Source organism: Fringilla coelebs (genome assembly GCF_963513975.1).
Source record: "Fringilla coelebs genome assembly, chromosome: 2".
In the NCBI taxonomy this organism is placed as follows: Eukaryota; Metazoa; Chordata; class Aves; order Passeriformes; family Fringillidae; genus Fringilla; species Fringilla coelebs.
Genome location: NC_140029.1, coordinates 38,824,006 through 38,848,379, shown reverse-complemented (window position 1 = coordinate 38,848,379; position 24,374 = coordinate 38,824,006). Strand labels below are relative to the sequence as shown.

The window sequence follows — 24,374 nt, the reverse complement described above, 5'->3', positions numbered from 1 at the left end:
GCAGTACAGGATATTCTTTGCAGTCCTAGTGAGAAGAGACCTTTCTTTGCGAAATATTAGAAATATGGAAAATACTGCGGGGTAAAACAACCTGCATGAAGCATACAAACCAAAACCCTGCTAGTTTTGTTCTAAGACTCTGCAGTCTTCCACTTTGCTCAAATTTGTTGTCCAAGTTACAGCTCCAAAAGAAGTCATGCTGCTCCTGCTGCTGCTCCTAACACTTTGATTGCTCTAATTGTGCTAAGCACAGCAAAGCCACATGACAATTTAAACACCCGTTTTCAACTTGATAGTATTTGAAACACTGGACATATTTAACCCCAGAAGTAAGTAAAATTTTCTAAAGGAAATTCAGCTGAACTTCAATTTTAGTGGCATTACTGAATAGTTCTTATAATCCTATGATGCTCATAGGATTATAAGAACTATTTCTAAGAAATCCTAAATCATAGGATTTCTAAATACCAATTATGAGTACAATCTGTACTGAAGTCCATTGCTAAAAAGAATGCTAGCATTCTTTGATATACTCTTGCCTGTTTAGGTCAAAGCAAAAAGACTGAAGTAAAAAGAAAATCAACAAGAAAAACACTTAACTGAAGCAAAAACCAATTTGCATATTTTTATTGCAGAAGATTTTTGTCTTATTAATTTGACCACGATGTTGTATGAAGTGAATGTCACTGCCTAATGGGCGAACTCTGGTGGTGGATTGACCCTGCCTGGATAGCAGGTTCCTACTGACCCACCCTCTTTAGCTGGAACAAGTGGGGGGAGAACAGCTCATCAGCCAAGATAAAGGCAATAAATACTTTGTTTGTAAAGTACAAACAAAGCCTGCATGTGAAGAAAAGGAAAACAAAAGATTTATTCTCTTCTTATCAGCAGATAAAATCCAGACACTTCCTGGGAAGCAAGACTTCAGCATGCCTAGCAGTTTCTCTAGAAGACACATTTTGTAATAACAAATATTTGTGTGTCCTCTTCTTTCTCTTAAAGGCATTCTTTTATAACTGAGCAGACATCCTATGGGATAGAACATCCCTCTGGTCCTCTGGGCTCAGATGTCCTGGCTGTGTACCCTCTCCAGATTTTGCCCATCCCTAGCCTACTGGTGAGAGGGAGAATGTTGGAGAGAGCCTTTATGCTGTGTAAGCACTGCTCAGCAGCAGCCCAAACACCTTTCTAACAAAGCACTGCCTTATGAGAGCTTCTGTGGGGAAAACTACCTCCATCTCAGCCAGATACAACATGTCTGTACAGACCTGTGCAAAAGAAGGTCAAGATTTATAAAAATTCCTAATTTAAAATTTATTTCTTCTGGAACAGGTCTTCTGTGGGCCCATTTGAAAATCAGGGACTGCACAAAAGAGTCTACTTAAAACTTGTCAAAAACGAAGAAGTTCAGAGACCTTGACTTAACTGTGTCAGCCAATCCTTGTGGCTAGACGGCTGATCCCAGCAAGTGGTGATGAATGGAGTTACATCCAGTTGGCAGATGGTCACCAGTGGGGCTCCCCACGGCTCAGTGGTGGGGCCAATCCCGTGTTAATATCTTTATCAATTGACTAGATGAGGGGATTGAGCAAACCCACAGTCACCTCACAGAGCGCACAAAGTATGGAAGTGGAGATCTGCTGGAGGTCAGGAAGGCTCTGCAGAGGGATCTGAACAGGACAGATCAACGGTCCAAGGCCAATGGCATGAGGTTCAACAAGGCCAAGTGCTGGGTCCTGCACTTGGGTCACAACAGCCCCATGTAGCACTGCAGGGCTGTGGGCAAGTGGCTGGAAAACTGCACAGCAGAAAAGGACCCAGGGTGCTGGTCCAGAACTATTGAACATGAACCAGCAGGGAGCCCAGGTAACCAAGAAGGCCAGTGGCATCCTGGCCTGTATCAGCAGTGTGGCCAGCAGGACCAGGACAGTGATCATCCCCCTGTACTCAGCACTGGCGAGGCTGCACCTCAAGTCCTGTGCTCAGTTTTGGGCCCCTCGCTACAAAAAAGACACTGAGGTACGGAAGAAAGAGAGAGGTCCAGAGAAGGGCAACAGAACTGGGGAACGGTCTATGAGGAATGGCTGAGGGAGCTGGGATTGCTCAGTCTACCTGAAACAAGGTTGTAGTGAGGTGGGGACCAGTCACTTCTCCAAACTGACAAGTTGAGAAGAAATGGCTTCAACTTTCACCAGGGGAGGTTTAGATTGGATATTAAGAAAAATTTCTTCACAAAAAGGGTTCTCGGGCATTGGAACAGGCTGCCCAAGGGAGTGATGGAATGTTCAAAAAACCTGAGGGAATGAGGGAAATGGTTTAGAGATAAACATGGCAGTGTTGGGTTAATGGCTGGACCTCTATGATCTTAGAAATCTTTTCCAACCCTAACAATTCAATTATTATATAACTCTGACATACAAAGATTTTTGAAAACCTATTGCCTGAGATAAGTTCAAAATACTTAATCCTAAACCTCCCTAGAAGATGCCAAGGGCCTGATGTGACCAAGTTTTCTGCTGCAGCAGGCTCTTCTCTAATAAGAACTATTTCCAAGGAGAACCACAAACCACTACCCTTCTATAAGCTTAATCATAGATAAACACCTGTCCATTTTGTCTTTCTGATGTGATTTCAATCTTTTAAGTCTGCAGGAAAATTCCACGTTAAAACTGAGTAAGTCATGCTTTATTTTTTTCTCATGCAAATCAGTGAGAACACTAACATGTTTCTTTTTGTTTACTTTCAGGAGGTATATTGCTACAAACTGTGGCTAGTAATTTACTTTGGTTGCAATGACCAAGAACAGACAGTTCAGCAAGTCAATGGAAAGCTATGGAGAAGAAACTACGAACTGTGTTTAACTCATTGTTAATGTATGTGGTTTGGTAAATTAGTTACAAAGAAAAAGGTAGGCAAGAAAGAGAGGAAGGAGGGGGATTGTGAGGGGGGCTAAACCTTGCAAACTGGCAATATGCATGCAATTCTGTATCCCCTTTTTTAAGAAATTTTCTTTTTGATGCATGTATGCAATAGCAGACAAATAAAAAGCAGCATAGAAAAAATTACAGTAGGGATCTAATAAGTTAATTAATATTTGTCGATGTCAGAACATTCCCTACAGGAAGACTTAAAAGTTGTCTTAAAAATGACTGCCCTGACACCAAATATGTAAATATCTTTTTATGAAACTCCTTACTGATATTCAAAACCTATTTCCCTTTCTGATGTTTCCTCAGCTTTGGGAGTTCTATATTTACACATAGGCACAAACAAAAAAAAACCCATGTCCCGTGGCTGGTGTTTATAGTCCTCAGACACTCCTGCCTGCTCTCCTCTTGTTAGTGATTGCATGTCACAACAGCCTGTGTTCCTGAATGTCATGTTTTGTTGTTTCAATTCTTTTATTGAAATTGATCATCCATCTCATAATTGCAACCAATAACCTTTGCACTATTTTGTGCTATTTCTGCATAATTTCAGGAAAATAATTTCATTAATCTGCAACTGTAATCAATTAAAATACTGCAGTGTTACTTTATGTAACTTCTTCCTACAAACAAGTTCTGGAGGGAAAAATGATAAATGGGTTTGAAAAAAAAAGTCTAGACAAGTAGATAGGTGATAAATCCATCAACAGATACTAAATATAATGGCCTTAATTTAACATCCACTTCAGAAAGTCCCCAAATGACTTACTGCTGGAGTGCAGGACAGGGAATGAGGGCATAATCGGGTCCAGAAGTTCAGAGAAGGATGAGCTGTATAAGCCTATTTCTGAGATTGAACAATTTTTAAGACATGGCAAATGCATTGTTTATCTGCTAGTTTTATGAGCACCCCAGAGTTTCCCGTAATCTATGACATTCCTGGATATCCATCCAAAAAAAGAAATCAAAAGGAAAGCAATGCATTAAAGTTATTTTCAGGGGGGATAGCATCCCAAATGGGCTTTAATCTTATTAAATATGAATTATTGACCAAAATACAGTAAAAAGAAAGCAATCTCTTAAAATCTGGATAAACTCAAACATCTTACTAATCTCACCATGCATTATTGTTTCAGTTCTATCAAACCAAACTAAAATGAAAGTAGACTTCCTAAAAAAATAATGCATTTAAAGGTTTTGCAATATACTGAAGGCATTCTTTACTTATTAAGACTCTAGTGAGAGATATGTTAGCTATTTTAAAAGGGCTCAGATGAGTTTTTTTGCTTAGGAACATGGTGCATAAATTTGAATCTATGAAAGAGTTAATCAGATTGGGAAATATATACCCTGCCTTTAGGACACATTCATTTAATATGCATTCTTCTGACCTTTCTTAGCTGAGTATATTGTCGCTCTATATCCTGTGAAGGATGGAGTTCTTAGTAAATGATAGTCAAGACTCTCTACTGCCCTGTATAATTTTAATTAAAATTTGCAGTAAGTTTGGTTTTATTAATTCTTTGGGCTTTGCAAACATTACTGCTCCAAAAATGAAAGGGAATATTATGAAAAGTTCTGTTTCAACAGTTTCATAAGTCTGGGCCTGTCCTTTGGTGAAACTCTACTTATTTAGTGTATTGAGTTATTTGGAATTTATTTCCTCAACACACTATATTGGGCACTGGGAGAGGAAATATTCTAATGGCTAAGGGAATGGAGAGGGACTCTGGAGATCTGGGTTCAATTTATTGTCGAATCACAAATTTCCTGTAGACCTTGAGAAAACTACTTAATAGGTTTCTTGCTGTTAACATTCCTTATCGTGGAAAAATATATCTCTGTGAGATTTGGCTACTGTGGTATTTAAACATACTAACTAACTGCTTGAGAGTCACTTCAATAAAATAGGACAAATAGGTGTTGAGTTGGGAAATAGATATATCCAGCTCTCTAAAGCAGGGAGTGATGGAGAAAAGAATAACATGACTTTTGTGTGGTATGTTTACAAAAAACCATCCCTAATACATGCTTTGGAAGACACTTAGAATCATAGAATATATTGTGTTGGAAGGGGCCATAAGGATCATCAAGACCAACTACTTCCAGCTACAATCACTTCCCATGGACCAGCTAGACCTGCTGGGTTTTACGAGTCTGATCTTTGTATAATGATGCTTACTCCCACAGACCAGGGCAGGGTTTCACTCTGTCAGGCTTTGCTAGCTGAGGTAGAACACTGCAATGGTGCGTGGAGCACCACAGGTCTGGAGCTATGTCTGAGCAAACAATAATTCAGACAGAGATACCCCACAGGCTCTGTGCAGAGCCTCTGTAGCTCGCTTTTCTCTCACAAACGTGTGGTAGTCGCAGCAAACTGCTCAATTAGGTAAAAACAAATGGGGAGGTTAACCATGTCTTTCCTTCTGTGGCAGCTAATCCACAAAGAGGTTTTACAAAGGATGTCCAGAATCCCACCTGGTGAGTAGTGTGCCTTGGCATGTCTAACCTGTTGGGTAGGCGAGTGACACTGAGCCTGCCAAGATACCCCTCTTGTCTCTCCCAGGAGCCCACCTGCCTGTCCTCGGGGCGCACTGCACATGGGCAGAGCAGAACTAACAGGCATGGGCAGATATGGGATCTACAAGGGACTCCTGCATGCAGCAGCATAGTAGCTAAGAGTAAATCAGACTCAACCGTGACACGAGGGCAAGAAGAAAGGGCACTATTATAGTGCTTTTGAAGAACTTTAACTCAGTCACCTAAGTTTTCCTTAATTTTACAGAAGTAGCTGGAAGTGGCAACATGAAAAATTAGTATGGTTTCTGATTATGACACAACCTAATGCAGGCTGTAAAAGCTTTTATTTTGTTGTAATGGTTTTATATTTATTGTGTTTTTCTTTTGAGTGTTCCCAAATGCGCTTTGTGGTCTTTTGTCACTTGTTCTCACTGTTCCCTATGACTGGCATTGATTTAAAATATTGATTTTCTTTCCTTAGTGAAAAATAATCTTTTTGTTTTCCATTTCAACAGGAACCATTTAGCATGAATTCATGCTGAGGCTCCATGTTGCCACATTATTTTGCTGTTGTTGATATTACTTTAACATATTGTAGTGTGTTAGAACTTCCTGCCTACCATGAGTTACTCCTACAAGCTCAGTAGGAAGCTCTCAGTTCACAAATAAAGAAAAACTGAGGACTAGTTTTAGAAAAAAAGCCTTGAAAAATTCTTTGAGCATGTATTTACCCTTTTAAAGGCACATTTTGTCTCTTATTTTTCTTTTCCAATAAATTTTAGACATTGCTAATGATTCTGTCACTACATTCTTTTTGTCTTTCTGTCTGCAAAGACTTGTAAAGTACACATACTCATTTAAAGCTGACCTGGAAAGATGCAACTCATATCTTCCATGAAACTGTGGTTGGTATTACTAATACCAAATAATGACATCAGCTTTCTCAATACATACTTTTGTAATGAACAGAAAAATTATGAACAGTTTCCCACTGTGGCTCCTGTGGGAAACAATGAGCCAGACAGCAATTCCCTGTTCATGTTAATATTTTGGGCAAAAATGAAATGCACAGCTGAAGATGGAATGATATTTAGAAAAAGCTTGAGGACACTGTGTCTGATGTGTCAGCATGAATGGAAGCGGTCACTTACAAACTCTATGTGCACTCCTACTCTGACAGTAAAATCTTCAACAGATAAAAGATACTATATTCACTTTTAATCATATGTGCTTCACCTAGGAAAGAAATAGAAAGTCACAAAGCTATGATCTGAGCAAGCAAGTGACATTGTTATTTTTACAGCACTTTTGAACATATGATTAGTGTCAGAAATTTAAGCATACCTTTTTGCATCAAAAAGTCCTTCATGCTACGTATTATCTCATTTTGTTAAAGAATTCTGTAAAATTACAGAAGTCTAGAGAAACTTGAAGGAGACTAAAAGATGAAAACCAATATCCAAAAGCATAAAAAAACCATAGAGGGTGGAGGACATGGCCAGAGAAGAAGGATTTGAGTGTTTTAGCAGTTTCATGATGGATATATTGAATATGAGAGAGAGACATGAACAAAGCAGTACTTAGGTATTTTCACTGCAGGAATAACAGAAAAGTATACACAAATGGGTTTTATCTTCTTCTCTTTCATGGGAAGTAATTATTGGTGAACAAGAAAAGTTGGAAGTTTATTTATGTATTAATTTGATCTTTAGTGTCACTTAGGAATCAACAGCAGAAGGTGTGCCTACTCTGTCCTATTCCCTTGTTACCTACAGTGGCTTTCATTAAATTATATACATGTATTTCTTCCAATTAATTGGGGTCCTCTCTTGAAGTGGAAGAAAAATCTTCTCTTTCAGTTTGCTAAAATTAAGTTTTGATTTGAATTAGTTTATTATTTGAGTACATGAGTTTATTCAGAAGATTAACTGATTCCAAATCCTAAATTTCTGAGGCTGCAATTAAAAAGAGCCTCATCTTTATTTTATGCCCTGTTCTTATTTAGAAAGCCTAGAAATTGCCTCAGTTGACAGAAGCTTGGACACCTCAGTGATGCACTTAGCACTGAAACAGTACTGAAAACCAACCACATTAGCTTTACTGAGGAGACTCAGGAGCAGAGTATGCCAAGTGTAATGTAACAGCAAACTGGTAGTTTTGGTGAGGTAAAAACAGAAAATGAGGAGGAATGGAAGGCTCTGCAGAGAAACTAGACATGTAGACGACTGAAGAACATACACAATATAGTCCAGCCCTATCCCATCTTGGTATCCTTTGTTGTATATGGGGAGATAGTAAATACTGGGCATTATGAAAAAAACCCAAAGAGACTTCCATTGTTTTCTGCTTATACACAGAGTATGGAAAGAAGTTGTGAAAGTGCAGTGAATAGTGTAGAGGGGTGCATACTCCAACATGTGGCTAACTCTCAGAAACTGGCTGGAGATTCACAAATGAGCTGCTGTTAAGTGTGTGCTCAGTTTTAGCTTTATGCTACTTCAGATGAGGAAGGTAAAGCTGTTACCATCCTCTGCTGTTTGCTTGTCTTGATTTTTTCAGAGGCCTTAACCATAGTGGCAGCTGCAGCTGAAGGAACAATGTGGGGATTGACTGACACTGACTGTGCCTATGCCAGCAAAGCAAAGCCAGTTTATTACACTTTACCAGTATTTATAGGTCTATACCTTTGTACAAAATTTTCTACTCTGACCCCTTTGTCCTGGTCTCCTTTAAAAACACAAACTTCTGATTATTGTTCTTATGCTCACAATGTCCTTTATTATCTCTTTTGCAAGTCTTTGTTCCATCTTCTTTCATTAAAATGGTCAGTGTTAGAGGGTCAGAGTGACTAGATGATGTCTTTGCTTCTATTCTTGCCTTGAGTTTATCTCTCCTTTGGCTTTCACTGTACCAGATCCAAAAGGTCTGTGGTGCTACCCAGTTCAGCTTCTGTAGCTGTCTGATCTCCAACAGCACAGTAAGTTTACTCCTGGGACACCTCAGTTCCCTCTTTTGTCTGATAATATAAACTGGCATCCACTTCAGTTTATGTTAATAAAAGAAGTTATGAATTCAGATGGCTGAAATGATTGCAGTTTATTCAGCTCAAGGAAGAAGGGGACAGGACAAATACAATGTAAATATAAGTGGTAAGAACCACTATCCTTTTATGTTATGAATTAAAAAGATAATCTCATAACACTAGGGTACTAAACATATTTTGCTCATAAACTTTTTTTTTTTTTTTTGCATACTGTAATTCACCATTTTTTATTGAAAGAGACCAGAAAAAGAGTAAGCTTCTCAAACACCTGGAGCCCCTCTGTTGAACTTGAGTTGGTTTGTCAGTATTCATATTGTACTGGGGGCCCAAAACCAGACACAGTATCTGGATTCAGGCTTACAAGTGCTGAGCAACAGGAGATAATTCCTTCCACACAATGACCCAGGATCCTGTCGACCCCCTCTGTTGCCAGGGAAGGCTGCTGGCTCCTGTTCAGCATGCTGCCTACTGAGACTCCCAGGGCCTGTTCAGCAGAGCCCAGCCTCAGCTTTTGCCACAGCTTGTTCCTCCTGAAGTGCAGCCTGCCTTAGTGAATTCAAGCTAATGTCCCTGCTGGTCCTTTCCCCAGGCCTGCTTACTTCCCCCTGAATAGCAGCTCTGCCCGTAACTGTTTCCTTCCCAATCTTGCAGTATGGACAAACATGCTGTGTGCCCTCACAGGCATTAATCTACCATTCAAAGATGTAAATTTGTGAAGGATTCTATATTCTAAATAGATTTGCGGCTTGTCATTTGACACATGTGAAGTAAAGAGCAACCAGAGGTCAGGCAGTGTTTTTCTATCCCAATTGAAGTAGGCTCATTCTAACAGAGAGTTGGGTTTTGCACTACTCCAAGGTGGGAGGAGAGAGAATGAGACCATCAGAACCTGCCCTTCAGTACTACAGATTCCCTGTCACAAAAAAATATCAACATGAAACATTTGGGATAGAGATAGGCTGCTGCATGGGAAAGAGTCTGAACACAGTCCTGCACTTACATGAGCACCAGAAAAAAAAGTTATGCATTATTTTTCCCATAAAATTATTACCTAATATTAACAGATGCCATCTCTAGAAAGGTACTAGTATGTTCTCATAAAATCAATGAATCACAGAATAGTTAGGGTTAGAAGGAGATCATCCAGTTCAGCTCCCTGCCAAGTCAGGGTCACCTAGAACAGTGACGCAGGAATGTGTCCCTTGGGTTTTGAAATCCACCAGAGATGGAGTCTCCATGACCTCCCTGGCAGCCTGTAAAAAAAGTATTTTGCAAGATACCTGTTTTGTCTGTGACTTTGGTTCTCAGTCAGAAATGCTACATAACTTATATTAGTGGTCCTGTAGACTTAAATTTTGAATTGGTTTTAATGCCTTTTAAGAGAAAAGAGGATGAGTCTGGTGGGGATGCAATATAGACTTTAAACAATTAAAAAATTTACTGTCAGAATCAGAAGTAGGGCAGAACTCTGGGGCCATATCCTGCAGCCAATGTAGCCATTAAGACTCTGCAACATCAACATGTTTAAGAAAGGCTTAAGGTTTTATTAAACAAAAAAACCCCACCATTCTCTGCTGAACTCAGTGTTATGCTTCTTTATCTTCATTTTCCATGTTCTGTACAGTTGCCTACTGAGACAATATTGAACGTTTTTTGTAGCTTGTCAGGATATACACCCTGAAACAGTTGACGAATTAAAGGACACAGGGTTTAGCTGAGTTCTTTCACTCCCAAACTTATTAATAATATGTAATTTCTGCCAGAGTTAGGTTTCAAAGCTAATATCCTGCCAAAATAAGTGTCATCTTACAACTCTCATAGCTGTCTCTTTTGTTTTGCAGATACTCTTTGCGTATGTTACCTGGAAGAAGGTAAGAAGAATTCTCAAATTTGCTTATACTACAGCAAATTTGATAGCCAAAAATCAAGTGCATCAAGATTTGTCAGCCAGACTTTGGTTTTTAATCAGCAATTGTTTGGGTCTTTTTCCTAAATAAAATCAGGGTCAGTCCCTAAGATCCAAACACATGGAAGTATCTACTTGCAGGAACTCCTAACAAAGAGAAATGGAACAATGTTCATGGCATAGTTGGTCACCTTAAACAGACAAGATCAGATGTGGCATTTGCAATTCTCAATTACAATTTCTCTTAAGAAATTCTTTGTTCTTTCTTTTGTTAAGCAAGAAATGCTTGTTTTCTAATCAGCAATCTCACCAGCTTTTTTTATGTGTAAAGCAAGCAGTTACTCATCCTAGTTAATGCAGTGGAGGAGGGAAAGGTGATGGTAGTCAGCCTCAGCCTGTATACATGGCTATAAGGTACTGCACTTAAGAGGTAGAAAGCTCCCTACATAATGTCCTTTGTCATCCCACTGGGGATATATTCACACTGTGAGTTTGTCTTCTCCTGTTTTGTTACCAAATTGAAATTCCTCAGTGTGCCACAACACCTCCCTAGCTCTCAGCATCTTCTGGTGGGGAGCCCACAAGAATGGAGGAAGACAGGTTGAAAGAACATATTAGGTACAGTCCATATCTATTCTGCCCACCCCAGGTGAACTGTGGAACAGTTTTATTCCATGCACCAAAGCCAATCCTCCAATACTGCCTCCAACAGCCCTGTCTTCCCCATGAATCATACAAACCGGGCTCAGGTCTCCATGCTCCCAAAATCACTCAAGCAGGGACACTGAGAGCCAGTTTCCCAGGACAGCTATTAAAATTTCCAAAGATGGAAACTCCACCACTTCCCTGGGAAACTTTGCCAGCATTTAGTCACCCTCAGAGTAAAAAACTGCTTCTTGGTGTTCAGAGAGAGCCTCCCACTGTTTAATGCTGTGCCCTTTGCTTCTGGTCCTGTCCATGAAAGAGGATGCTAATGCTTTTGCAGGGCACCAAGCCAAAGGAAGTTAGTTTATATCTTACTTTCCAGCATCTAACTAAACAGGTAGCACAGGATAGCCCCTGAAGAATCCCTGGTTCATGTCAGGGAAAATATGAGTATGAACTGCAGGAATTGCAGACATGTCCCCAGTGCCATCAGCACTAGATAGGTCTTTAATCTCAAATGTGTTAAATACTTTCTCCAGTTAACTTGACAAGTATTTTTCTACCAGAATTTAGCCTGCAAACCCAAAAATCTCAGAAGCACAAATCTTTAAAATCAGGCTGTAGATAGGGCCTGCTGCTTCTATTTAAAACTTTTCTGAGCTGTTGAAATTGTTTCTCTCCACAATATTATCAGCTGTTATTGCTATACCACAACCACCACACACCACCTCTGAACCCCATCAGGTTCCTAAAAGTAGCTGGAACCTATCCATGGTGATGGAAAAATGCATCTCCACTCCATCTACAACCTCTGTATTCCACACCTCTGCATCTCATCATTGTCCTACAAATAGTTAGAATGAAACATTAAATGTGTGTGTATGCATGTATGGGACGTACAGATATCTAAAAATATACATAAATAAAGTGTACCTAATTATAAATCTGAGAGCTGCCCAGAGGAACCTAGGTGGTTGGAAACCACCAGTGCTGAGTATTTTAGGGGTTCCTAGGAGCTGGCTGCATAGGCAAGCAGACCAGCCACTTCTCTGATATTGGCCCAATACAAAACAAGAAACAAACAAAAAAACCCCCTGATTTTTATAGTAATTTCCATATGTCTTTTTTTAAAAAAAAACTGGATTGAAATTTATTGTAGTCATATTTTATAGCTCACTGCTGCTGAAGGAAGCAGTTCTCACATTCCTAGGCTGCTCCTACTAATGTTCTGGGCCTTTTCTTGTGTTAGAAAAAACATTTATGCAGCTGCAGGGAGTCTGATCAATAACAAATTCACTCCTCTCCTCTTGCCAACTTTAACTCCATTCCCTGAACAAGTGCATAAATATGGTGCCAGCTCAGGCACGTCGTGAGGGGGAAGTATAGCAATGAGGAAGGGCAAGACTATCTTCTTCCTGCAATTCTCACATTATGACCTAATGCAGAGCAAAAAATCCATTTCTCAGAACATTTAAAAATAATTAGATCACCCTAATATGTAGACCAGCAGTCAAAAAACAACAAAAAGTATTACATCACACAGAATATTTATATAATTGAATGCAGAGGTATCTAATGCATGGAAGTTCCAAATTATACAAAGCAAGTCTTACAGCTCAATTCTGATATCTAAAAGTTAGAGTGTGCATAAGACACATAAAACATAGAATAGAATCCTGTTTACTGCCTGCATGATGACAGCACCAACTCAGTACAGCTTATTTGTCAACAGGGATAGTAATGCCATGAAGGATAAACTTCCTAATGGAAATTAGGACATGGACTTCATATAGTAAATGCACTATTGGACTAATGGACACCTAATGCGGTTAATGCAGTTTGATGTCTTAAAAAGGGTGCTAAAGCACTTTTTCAGAGCTTCCCCTATTTCACGAAAGGATGAAGAACAAGAAGGAAACTGCTGGTTGAGTGGAAAATTTAAAAAGTTGAATATATGAGGTTTATGTCCACTGAGACACAATTTACTGTGTTCACATGATTCCTAAAAGGGGCAAAAATGCAATGCCACAAAGGCAGACCAGGTAACTCAAATGGTATCTTAATTTTCATCTGAAGTTTTCACTGTGAGTTCAGTTACATTTCATCCATATAGCTGAGACTGTTACTTGAGAACACCACAAATGATGTTCCTGCTGCTGTCAAAATCAAGAATTAAATTTGGGAATATGAATTATCTGTTAAGACATATGCTATAATCAAATACATGGCAGTGGTTTGGCAAAGAAGAGATATTTGAGAATGAACAGCTTGTGGAGGGGATGGAAGGTGCTTGCCAGCTTAGGGTTCACCAACGGACATGCTCCCAACAAGAACATGTATTTTAGCTTACACATTAAACCCAACATAACCAAATTTGCCAGAAAATGCTATGGTAGATTTGGATTTCTATTCTGAAGTTTGTTGTATCCAGAAATGACATTATTTAACTTGCAAATAAAAATTTAAGCTGCTGTACAGTGCTCTGCTCTAAAAATACATTTATAAAAACATTACTTATCTTAGTCTGGATTTATTTAAACAATGAAGATAGAGTTTTACAGATTAACTTCTATCCAAGTAAGAATATCAAATCTTGAAGTTTCAAACACTGCATGGCTTGCTCCCTACATGCTTCTTCTCCCTTTTTTGTAAGCCGATTTTTACAAAGGAACAAGAGAAATTAGGTAGTTCTGTGTTTATTATGATTAGTCATGCTTCTTGGCAGATGTTATTGTATTTTGCACTTAATAAACAAGCATTTATGATACAAATATCCTAGGAATGGAATATATTTGTATATGAATTCTGAGAGATAGAACATGATTAACTACTTTATTTTATATTTTACAGTCTTAAATCTTTCCTTCATAAGCACACAAAACAGAACCTTATCAAGAAGGATTTTTCCAATCTTTTCCCTTTGGGTGTGGTATATCTTTATTTGTTGATCTGTGATTTTCAAGAAAAAAAATCTACACTGCAGAAAGCAATAGGTTCAAAAAAATATGACTAAAACTATGCAGCATAATTTCTCTATAGCAACATTTGAGTGATGCTGGTAACACACAGAGATTTATTAAAAAGCAATGTCATACCTGTAGACATGCAGGAGCTCTGCCTTGGGGTTTATTCACATCAACAGCCACAAGCTGCCAACCTCCAGCAGCATCTTCATGAAACATCTTGAAAGGGAAGACTGTTGTCAGAAATGTTTTGTGTGGCAATAAATACAAGTGAGATCTAATACATTCCCCTTAAGGACCAGCATGCATTTTCATGACAGCTAGTTTAACATAACAGAGGAATGATTCTTTCTGCTACAGAAAAAAACAGTAACATGCTTTTTCCAACAATTGTCTGAATTTTACTCAGATAGCATCACACATAATGTGTCTCTATTAGTCCTAATATAGAAAACAATTCAGTTAATCTCTGACCAGCATCATTAGATAGTGGTACCTGTTCAGGATAATTTCCTTACTAAAGTAAGGTTATCCTAAAAAAAAAATACATTGTGACACATAAATAAACTTCAGGGTGCATTTGGCAATCTTTTTTTATTGGCAAAATTATTTTACTGCAAGGACCACTTTATTTTTGTTGCACTGATACGTATCAAGAGTAACTGGACAGTCCTTATGTATAATTTCACAGAGATTAAAATTCCTGTAAATAGCTGAATGTTTCCAAGCTCTAATGATGGCAATGGAAATGGCTCTCTTGACCACAGTGGTATTCACATTTTATCAATAGCCTCTGGAAGAGTAGACATAGGCATTCTGTTTTGTTGGGTTTTTTTCCTCAGAGTTTAGGACACAAAATGATGATGGACATAAGGAACAGTGAGACACCACACCTGAAAGTGATTAACACTGTCCTTGAAAATGTCCTTGAAAGAAAATGAATGGTTCTAGTGTTTTGAGTTGCCATCTGCATATATTTTGTAATGAAGTGTGGCAAAGTTCCCACCTCACTCTCACCTTTTCTTTGACACCCAGCACTCAAACTAGTCACCTCAAGAACACAGCCACAGGAGGGTGGTTGAAGCTTAAAAGTCATCCTGAGAGAAGTGCTCATTAGACTGGGGACAGTGTCACCCAAATATGGTTGTAATTCTTCCAAGTCTTTCTTTAGCATCTCTGCACTGGGAAGAGTTGCCAACTAAGATCAGCACAGTTATTCCTCTTTTTACCATGCTTTTAAGTACATTGCTAAAGTGCTTTAGAAGAACCTTCTTTTATCCTTTATAGAGACCCCTTCCTAGAGTTCGACCCCTGGACACTCATTTTCTTTTCTATAGGAACAAGTTTGGGAAACAGCTCAGTAATGTACGAAGCAGGAAAATTAAGGCATAGGTCTCAAGGCTACTTCCTGCACAAAACAAGCATGGGTTTTAACTTTTGTCTGGTGCTTTGCACAAGAAATCCTGCAAGGTATTTTCTGTCATTCTTAATACAGAAAAAGATAATTAATTTTTGCAGTTTGGTAACCTGGACTCTCATGATATCCCATTATGTCACTGACTCGAGGAATGAAGCAGCCATTCAAACCATTTGCTTGTCTGCAGCCAGCACGCTATCTTTAATTTGCATGATACAGATTATATTCAACATATACACGTTCTTTGGCATCAAGATATTATTTTTTATATTTTATATTTTTTAATGTTGGCTGCTTCTTGTGTTTCCCTACATTGAACTTCCTGTTCCATCCTCTGGTTCAGAGTATGGTGGATAAGCCTATATGGCTCAGAATTTGTTTATGAACATTAAGTTCCTCAGGGTAAGCATATGTCATGTAGAAAAGTCCTTTTTTTCAGACTTTAAATTGATATCACAAAGTCTGCTTTGAAAAAGACTTATATATATAGTAGAAATTATTGCCACAAAGTCTATTTGAGGCAAAAAATGTAGCAGCCAGCAGAAAAGGACTAGATTTACATATGGATTACAGGAATATAAAAAGGAATATAAAAAATATTCAATAATTAATTTTGAAAACTTAAATCCTTTGGCTTAGGAAAATAAATAATCTCCAGCTACATGGTAAGAAAAAATTTCCTCGTGGGTATGTTTTGCATATCTGTCTTTCTAAGAGCTTTTTGCAGGCAGTTGGTACTGGTTCTTCTCAGAGATGGCAAACTGCACTACCCTGGAAAAGCCTGGTCTTTTGCCCATTTGGGACACATAATCTGATTGTTAAAATAATGAGTGAGAGAATTTAAATCTCAAACCAGTAACTCTTCTTTTTCATACTGGGTTCTCTCCCACTACTCAGCCCATCCTTTCTATCACGGTTTCTTCTTACCCATTATTTGTATTCGGGGTCTCACTTTCTGTGCCTGCCCCAGCTGTGAGCATATCTCTTTCCTTGCCCTACAACCTATTCTTCCTTGGTCTCAACACACCCTTCTCAGTTCCAGGACCAGCTTCTCCAAACACTTCAGCTACCCTCTGACCCCTCTTCTTTCAGCTACTTCAGGATTTCAGCTTTTATTTCTTAGCACAGAAAGTGATATCCAGTAGCCCTGTCTTCAAACCCACCAATGACCTTGTAAAAAAGCATTATCATACTTTGTTAAAAAGAATACAAACACAGCAATAGCATATCTAGACATATAGAGAACTGTATTATGGTCTTCTCTATTATTCCTTTCTAAGAAAGGCTAGTTAAAAAATGCAACCAAGAATTAAAACTTTTATAAAAATTCATATATCAGGTTTAAAATATAGGTACCAAAATGCAAAGTCAAATATATCACATATGGTAAGAACTTTTTGCTTATTATTAATTAATGAACTAAACCAAATCAAATCCCCAAAGAATCTCAGCATCTCAAGTGCTTCACCTGGGTGGTGGCAGTTGAAGTAGTACTGCTCCTGGACCCCCACATCTGCTGGAACTGCACTCTAATTTCTGCAAACGTTTCAATGATGACTGCAATAAAAACATTCTGTAAAAGAAAAAGAAAGAATGGCTGACACAAAGCTCAGCAAGCAGAAGAGAAAAGAAATTATTCTAATATGATCTATGCTTCAGAACAATTTTAAAAGACATATTTTTCAGTACCTTAACAAGCCAGGCCAGAAAGAAAATTAAGGTGATGAAATAGAAATATGAACGCCATCGGGGAAAACTGTCAATTGCTCGGTACATAAGGAACACCCAGCCTTCCTGAGAAGCAGCTTCGTAAACAGTAAATATGCTCGTGCCTGTCAGAGGAAAAAATGAAAATGTTTGGCATTAAAACTCCCTGAAAGTTTTTAACATCAGCAAACAAACTTTTATCTATCCTATTTTTGTTTTTTCTAAAGGGTGTCAGCTCTCCTCTCCTCCTTCAAAGTTTTTCAGATGCATTTCCACATTTATTCCTTTTGCAGTTGAATATTAATTGGTTTTGCATCAGATCAGACTGACTCCCTTTCCTCGCTGGATGGACACGTATAACTCCCTTAGAAGAGTTCACTGGCAGTATGCAACTGCATCCAAAGGCAGAATTTGTCCCATAATTTGCATTCAGCAGCATCCCAGAGAAAAGGCAGATTTAACAAAGATCAACATTCAGTAGGTTAAAGAAATCACTTTTAATATCAGCAATGCTGTGTAACGAGCAGCAATACAACAAGAAGGTGCCTGATACTAGCAAGCACAGTAAGCATCTACAGAAAGCTAATGAACTGTTTTGAAATTCAGGTAGTAGCTGCATTAGCATATATATGTTGCCTTTAAAAAGCATTTTTAAGTTGAACTTGCTATATCACTCTTGAGGGGGTGGAGAGAAGATGAAAGTAAAATTATGTGAGACCTTTTTGTGCAGAAACCACTTCTGAATAACAGCTATAAAGCTACTAATTTTAAACATAAAGTCCAAACTCAACCAAATGTCTGAGTGATAATATGCTTTAGCCAGCTTGGCCTTCCTCCTTATCTCTGCAATGAAAGCTTCAAAATATAGACCAGTTATGGCTCGTAAGTCATTCTTGTTTAAAGCAATTTTTTGTTCCAAGAAGAAACACAATTAAAGTGTGAAATTAAACTGTGAAATCTCACAAACTGCTGTGAAATCACAGAATTGTCCTACAGCCACCCGCCAGCTCTGCTCCACTACCGCTTCGTTTCATGGAATGGCTTTGATAAAAGAGGGAGCATGAGGAGCACTGCCCTTAGCAAAACACAGCAGCTGCTAGCAACATAAAGATAGAAAGCTGACTATCTGATCCTTTTCACAGAGAAAGAAGTGGTTCTGGGAAGAAATTCCAGAGTCCAGGAGTTTCCCAAAAAAATCACAGCAGCTTATAAGTAGCTCTGTGCTACTATTTTCCTGTCGAATTTGTAACATGTATACCCTTTTGTCTGCTAACAGGGATGGGATGAACCGGCAGCCAATTTGTCTCAGGGTGTCCCTTCTGCAGATAAATCTTCTCTGATGAGAGGAGAGAGGGAAAAATTGATTTTTTTTCTGTATAACACCTACTTTTGATAGGTAGGTGTCAAATGGTTAAGATAGGCATGGTGGGTAGGCAAAACTGTTAGGTTTTTTCGTTATTGGATTCCTCGTTTTTTACTGCATATGGTTCTCAGGACCAAGGGAAAGAAATGAAAATAGAAGGAAAGGAAAAGGATTTAAGCATAGAAAGCAAAACCCTTTCTATTTCTTTAAAAGAAAAAGTGGTCTCTATCAATACTGAAATATTCATCAGTGATTATTTCACGGGTATTTTACATTTCAAAAATTCAAAAAGTAATGGTTCAATTGTCTAATAATATACTGTTGCTGAACTGATTAAATTATTGAACAAAACAGTGCTGTTGAGGACAGGCAGAGATTAAGGGAAAAAAAAGAATCTATTAAAAGTTGCTGGCTAGGAAACTGTCATTAGTCATTACCAATGGGAAAGTCACAGTGAAGATTAGTAAAATAGAGGGGATGTCATGCAAAGTATTTATAACACATCTCTGGGCCATCTGCCACAGTAAAGCAATACTGTGAATGGACAAAAATGCACAATTAACCCAATTAAAAGGAGCTTGCCTGTGACACTAAAGTAAAAATGTCTCTATAGTGTATAACTGGTAGAGGCTTAAGGTTTAGAAAGCAATCCCTCTTAAGAATATACATTCTTGCTTAACATATGTGACTAGAAAGTAATAAAACTTTCATTACTGATGCCAGGCACCATGCAGTTCACTGTCTCTTGGAAATCCTCTTTCATAAGGAATAAGGGATGCAGAATAAGGGATGCAATACCATAAAATATTTTGTCTTGAAAAAGAAGAGTTATTCTTAGTTAACATCTACCTCACTGCATGTTTTTGCTCTTCTGTTTTTTTCTGATTATTTCTTTTGTTTTGGACTATATCTTCCTAAAGTCAATGAGTAAGTTATTAAAATACTTCCCTCTCACAGCAACATACTCTGTTTTTCTCACCATGTTCAAAGCCATATGGAGGGTGAGAAAATATCAAAATTTTAAGTGATGGTAGGATACATCCCAAAAAACCAGACATGGGAATGCTGCCATAAATGAAATCTAACATATGCCCCTCAGATCAAAGGGCAAATTTATTGTTTTCCACAGATGTCTGATTCTATCAGTGACAAAGTGTCTTTTTCTACTAGTTCAAAGGGCTTACATAATGACAGCGTAGTGCTAAGAGTCTCGTGGTTAGGCCATATGAGAACATAGATCCCTCAGCAGCAGGAATATGGGTCTCATAGGCAATGAGGACTTGAAAACCTGGAGGGCCTGGCTATTCAATACACAACAGAATGCAGTCACCTCTTGTCAAAGTCCTGACCATTAGGATCATCATTTATGCAATGTAACTGCAGGCATCAGTGAGACTTTTCAGCCATGAAAAAGGTTTGAATTATGAAGAGAGTTAAACACATGGTTTTTATGACACTGCTCATCAGCTTAAGCATGTTGGCATGGGCAGCTTGCTGAATTTGAGATATAAAATATCTACCAAATATTTATGACAATTTTCCTATTTATTTCAGTAAATGGTTAAACCTTGAAAGCATTCAATATTAATTTGGGAGGAACTTTCTGACAATAAAATAGGTAAAATAAAGTAACATGCTTTGAAGTTTTTGTGCTTTGTTTGAACTTGTCTAATAAATTCCATTTTGATGTTATAATAAAAGAAAGTCCTTTAGACACTTAATAATAGTTAAACAAAAAAAAAAAAAGAGGAAAACACTTCTCAGTAGAGACTAAAAATCAATAAATCAACATCATAATCTGTATCAATCTCAAATGACTACTTTTATGTAAGCAAGAGACACTTATCCTTTGGAAATGTTTTACAGATGTATGTGGTTAATATCAAAAAGAAAACTAAAAAAGTCCAGAAAATGAAATATTTAGCAAAATACTGGGAAAGAGATTGAATCTTGCTCACTTTATGTGACATTTTCATTAGCTGCATGCTGTATAGAAGACAAGACAGCAATCAGAGACAAACTGTATCCTTACTGATATTGTATATTTAGTATATGGGGATTCAGCACCAGAGTGCAGGGGCTTATTTCTTCTTCAGTACATGTGCCTTTCAGATCTAGAAGATGGGAACATTAGTCTGAAGGGGCTAAATAATGGTGGAGAAAATAATTGATTAAACACCTAAATAATTGTAATAAAAGAAAACTCTAATGGTATCCATGCCTAATCAGGAAGCAAGGTAACCCGGCTCTTCCATGCTCTACTGATGAGTAGATTACCAGGGAAACAAAACTAATTAGGAGAGCCAGGGAAAAAGTGATGATTTTTCTTGCCAAAACCCTATCTTTTAAATTACTAAGGAATATAGAAAGTGTGTACTTTTTAAAAACAAAGGGACTCAAAGTTAACAGAAAAATAGTACTACTATGCAGGGATGGTCTTTAATGTTCTGTATTTTATATTTATGCACATTTTGTAAATACACAGGATTTTCTGCTTCTTTCTGACACCACCATGCTCTGTGACATCATCTCCTTCTATAACCAGCTCATTCTGTAAATGGACAACATGAGAATAGGAGTGCATTGAATAACACTGTAGTTTTATAATAGCAGAATTAAAGGAGCAGAGCTAAAAAAAATCACATAAAAATTCACTGAGATGGAAAACAGAAACCTTTCCTCCTAACTCAATAATGCATTCTTGCTTCTTGATTCAAAACTCCATATTATCTGAGGAAGAGTATGTATGGTGCTGAGGAGTTGTCTTTCATTAATTAATATCTGTGCTATGTCTAGCTATTCCAAGTGGGATGCAAAAACTGAAAACTAAATTTAGCTATGCATTAACAGCAGCAATTTCTGCGTGTGTAAGTTGTGTTTATAGACTACCTTGGCTTACCATGTTAGGATTTTCTCAGTTTTGTTGTGACTGCTGAGAAGCTGCTGAGAAAGAAAATCTACAGGACAGCCACTTTAGATAAAACAAAACAAAACAAAAAACCAAAACAAAACCCCAAAAGTTTGCTTTTAAAAGTTCTTAATTTTCTTTTTAATCGGGAATTATTCAGGCAAGTAAAAATCCATGCCTTGTTATTAAAAGCTTAAACCTCTACCCACCGCCAGGCATGAAACGCAGCAGACGCCGAGCAGTGCCGCTCTCCTTTCCCTCGCTTTACAGCAGCCGCTAGATGGGAGTCGTGCACCTCGGCCACATCTGGAACATCAGCCGGCGGCGGCGGAGCGTCCACCCCGGAGGGCACAGACTGTGCCAGCCTCTCGCTGCGCCGGCTAAAGGACTGATTCTCCTATTTGCCGGCAAAGCTAAGCCGCCTTCTGGCAGGTGCTGCTGTCTAATTTCACTCTGTCGCGCTGCACGCTAACGCAGCCTTCCTTAACACGGCTCTGTGAGGGATTGTCCATAAAGCAATGACCTCCGCCTTAGCTGTGGAAATGTTATCATGCCTGCTTCTGTCCCTGCTTACCTTCACTCATAAAATCACAAAGCTGCATGGGTATTTCAATTGAGCAGTCAGCTTTCAATTTATCTTTCAGTACTAAGGTATTTGTAAAACACTGCATGAGGTCAGGGTTTTCCAAGTGTTTTACACTATTGTTTCAGTGAAACTAGAAAGGACTAAAAATTGTCCAGAAATGCAAGGACAAAGTTGTTAACACCTCTGGGAAGCAGCTGGCAGGCAGGACTGAAATCAACTAAAAATCAACTAATCCTGAATGGCTTAATGGGGTTGTTTGCCCCTGAGTGAACAACCTATTTTACTTTCCCGAATCAACTCTCACCAGCCAGTCTGCCAGCCAGCAGAAATTAGGAAGAAAAGAAAAAAAATCCAAAACATGCCAATGCTCTACTCCTCTGTTGAAACCTCAAGCCCCAGTGCCATTCTCCTGTTACTAAGCTCCTGAAAAACTGATTTACAACAGTTAAAAAAACCCCACACTGCCAGTCTGAACACAGTCTTTTAATCCTTGCTAAGCATAGTGACTTAAAATATACAGTAATGATATGTCACTGATTCTTTATTTTGAAAATCTATTTGTTTATGAGAGGATGAAGCTTTTATGTGAAAGAAAAGACTATAGACTGTACAGATAAAAGCACCAATATGGAGATAAAGAACATTTCAAATATAACTTCTAGGATCAATGCAATCTGATCTACAGACTTAGTAATAAAAAGAAAATCACAGAATTCACAGAATCACTAGGTTGGAAGAGACCTTCAAGATCATCGAGTCCAATCCATGCCCCTAACATCTCAACTAAACCAGTCAGCTTCTGGAAAAAAAACCCAAAAAACTTGTCTGCACTGTTTGCAAGTATTTTAGGAATGTGTGCAATATTCAGAAGTTGGCTTACCAATATGAATGTAGCAATGCTGGTCACACGAATTGACTGCACAGGGTTAAATAGGAGCATGTTCTGGGTAAAGAAGTCCACGCTTCATTGTACCAGTAATGTCTTACATGTGATAGCACTTAAGATCCCTGATGTCATATTTTATGCTTTGAAAAGAGAAAGCTGCTGTACATTTTTGAACAAGTCCAAGGTCTAAAGAAAGATGAACATTCCTTAGAATGACTTTATGTGTGCTTTGTTTATGGACATTTAGCCAAAATAACATTTATAGCTGTTTTTCTTTAATAATTTTTTGATTAAAATAGCTATAGATTCACAAATAGCTTAACAAATAAGGATCCAAAATGTCAACAGAGCTCAAAAGCTGACTTTATGCACAGAAATACTGTCTGCTTTTTCCTTTTGGCAATTACACAGCTGTAGGACTAATATACTGTCTGTCGTATAATCACTTTTGTGAGTGTGGGGAGGCAACTTTACAAAGTTAGTGGCAGCTGATGAGAATCAAGTAAATGCTGAGCTGTAGCACACATAGCTAGCTGGAAACTCTGCAGCACAGTCAAGCCTCCCACCTCTTCTTCACTCTAGAGAGTATTAAGGACACAACTTTTCTCAGATCTCCGGGGTCTCATCATCTACAGAATGGGCAGAGATTCAGGCTGAAGCCTAGAAGTAGGACACTGCCATAGCTGTGCTTTTCCTTACCAAACTGTAAAAATACTCTTCAGATCTAGAAACCAGGAATATAGAAATCCCTAGGCCTTGGATTTAAGAGTGATGAATACTGTGAAGATAGGCCAGCCACCACCTCAGTCTTTCCAATGAAACGCCTCTGATTTCAAGTACAGTCATAGTGGAGTCAATGCCTGTTTCAGTAAATGTTATGACAAAACTGTATAACATAAAAAAAGTTCAATGGAGGAATCTCTATAATTTAATAACTTATTACTTTGAAAATGAACCATCTTTTTATAGGACTGTTACTCCTTCTTTTAGAATTACATATGAAGCCATATTTATAGAGTAAAAGTGGAAGCCCAGAAACCAAAATTTAGAAATTCCCCCAAATTGTTGCATTTCAAATTTAATGAACACTTTAAGGGTTATCATATTAATGAGAAAAGTATAAGGCAGAATTCTTAGTACAGATATTATGTATTTCGATTGCCAAGTGCTGGAAATGATTATTAAAAACAAGGTAGTGATGGATTACTTTGTTAGAGAGAAAACAAAGTATGCAAATCTTTGACACAAAGCATGCAAATTCAGCACTGAATTTTATACACTATTAATCAAAACTATTCACTTGTTGCATTAGCTTTTCCAATAGTGACAGACAGAGCAATCTAATTCATTATAAGTACAATCATGAAACAGCAAAGCTGCATGGTCCTAAAGCTCTATTTCAGTTTCATTTGGTTCCTCTGGGCATCACCTGTGAATTGAAGGTGCTTCTCTGAGGATGTACTTGCTCTCTTAAAATGAAGAGGTCAGCACCTTTCTCTTGAA

General features: G+C 38.1%; 1 protein-coding gene across 2 annotated transcripts in view; it reads right to left on the bottom strand.

Annotated features, from left to right (window-relative positions):
• NALCN (sodium leak channel, non-selective) overlaps window positions 1-24,374 on the bottom strand; it is a gene marked incomplete at both ends in the record, with an annotated part of 210,973 nt that overhangs the window by 127,124 nt on the left and 59,475 nt on the right. The window contains 3 exons of one of the 2 annotated variants that reach the window (XM_084226459.1): window positions 14,137-14,223; window positions 16,890-16,994; window positions 17,111-17,253. In XM_084226459.1, coding sequence (XP_084082585.1) covers window positions 14,137-14,223; window positions 16,890-16,994; window positions 17,111-17,253 — 335 coding nt within the window. The remainder of the gene's footprint in view (window positions 1-14,136; window positions 14,224-16,889; window positions 16,995-17,110; window positions 17,254-24,374) is intronic. The other variant, XM_084226460.1, reaches the window with a different exon arrangement.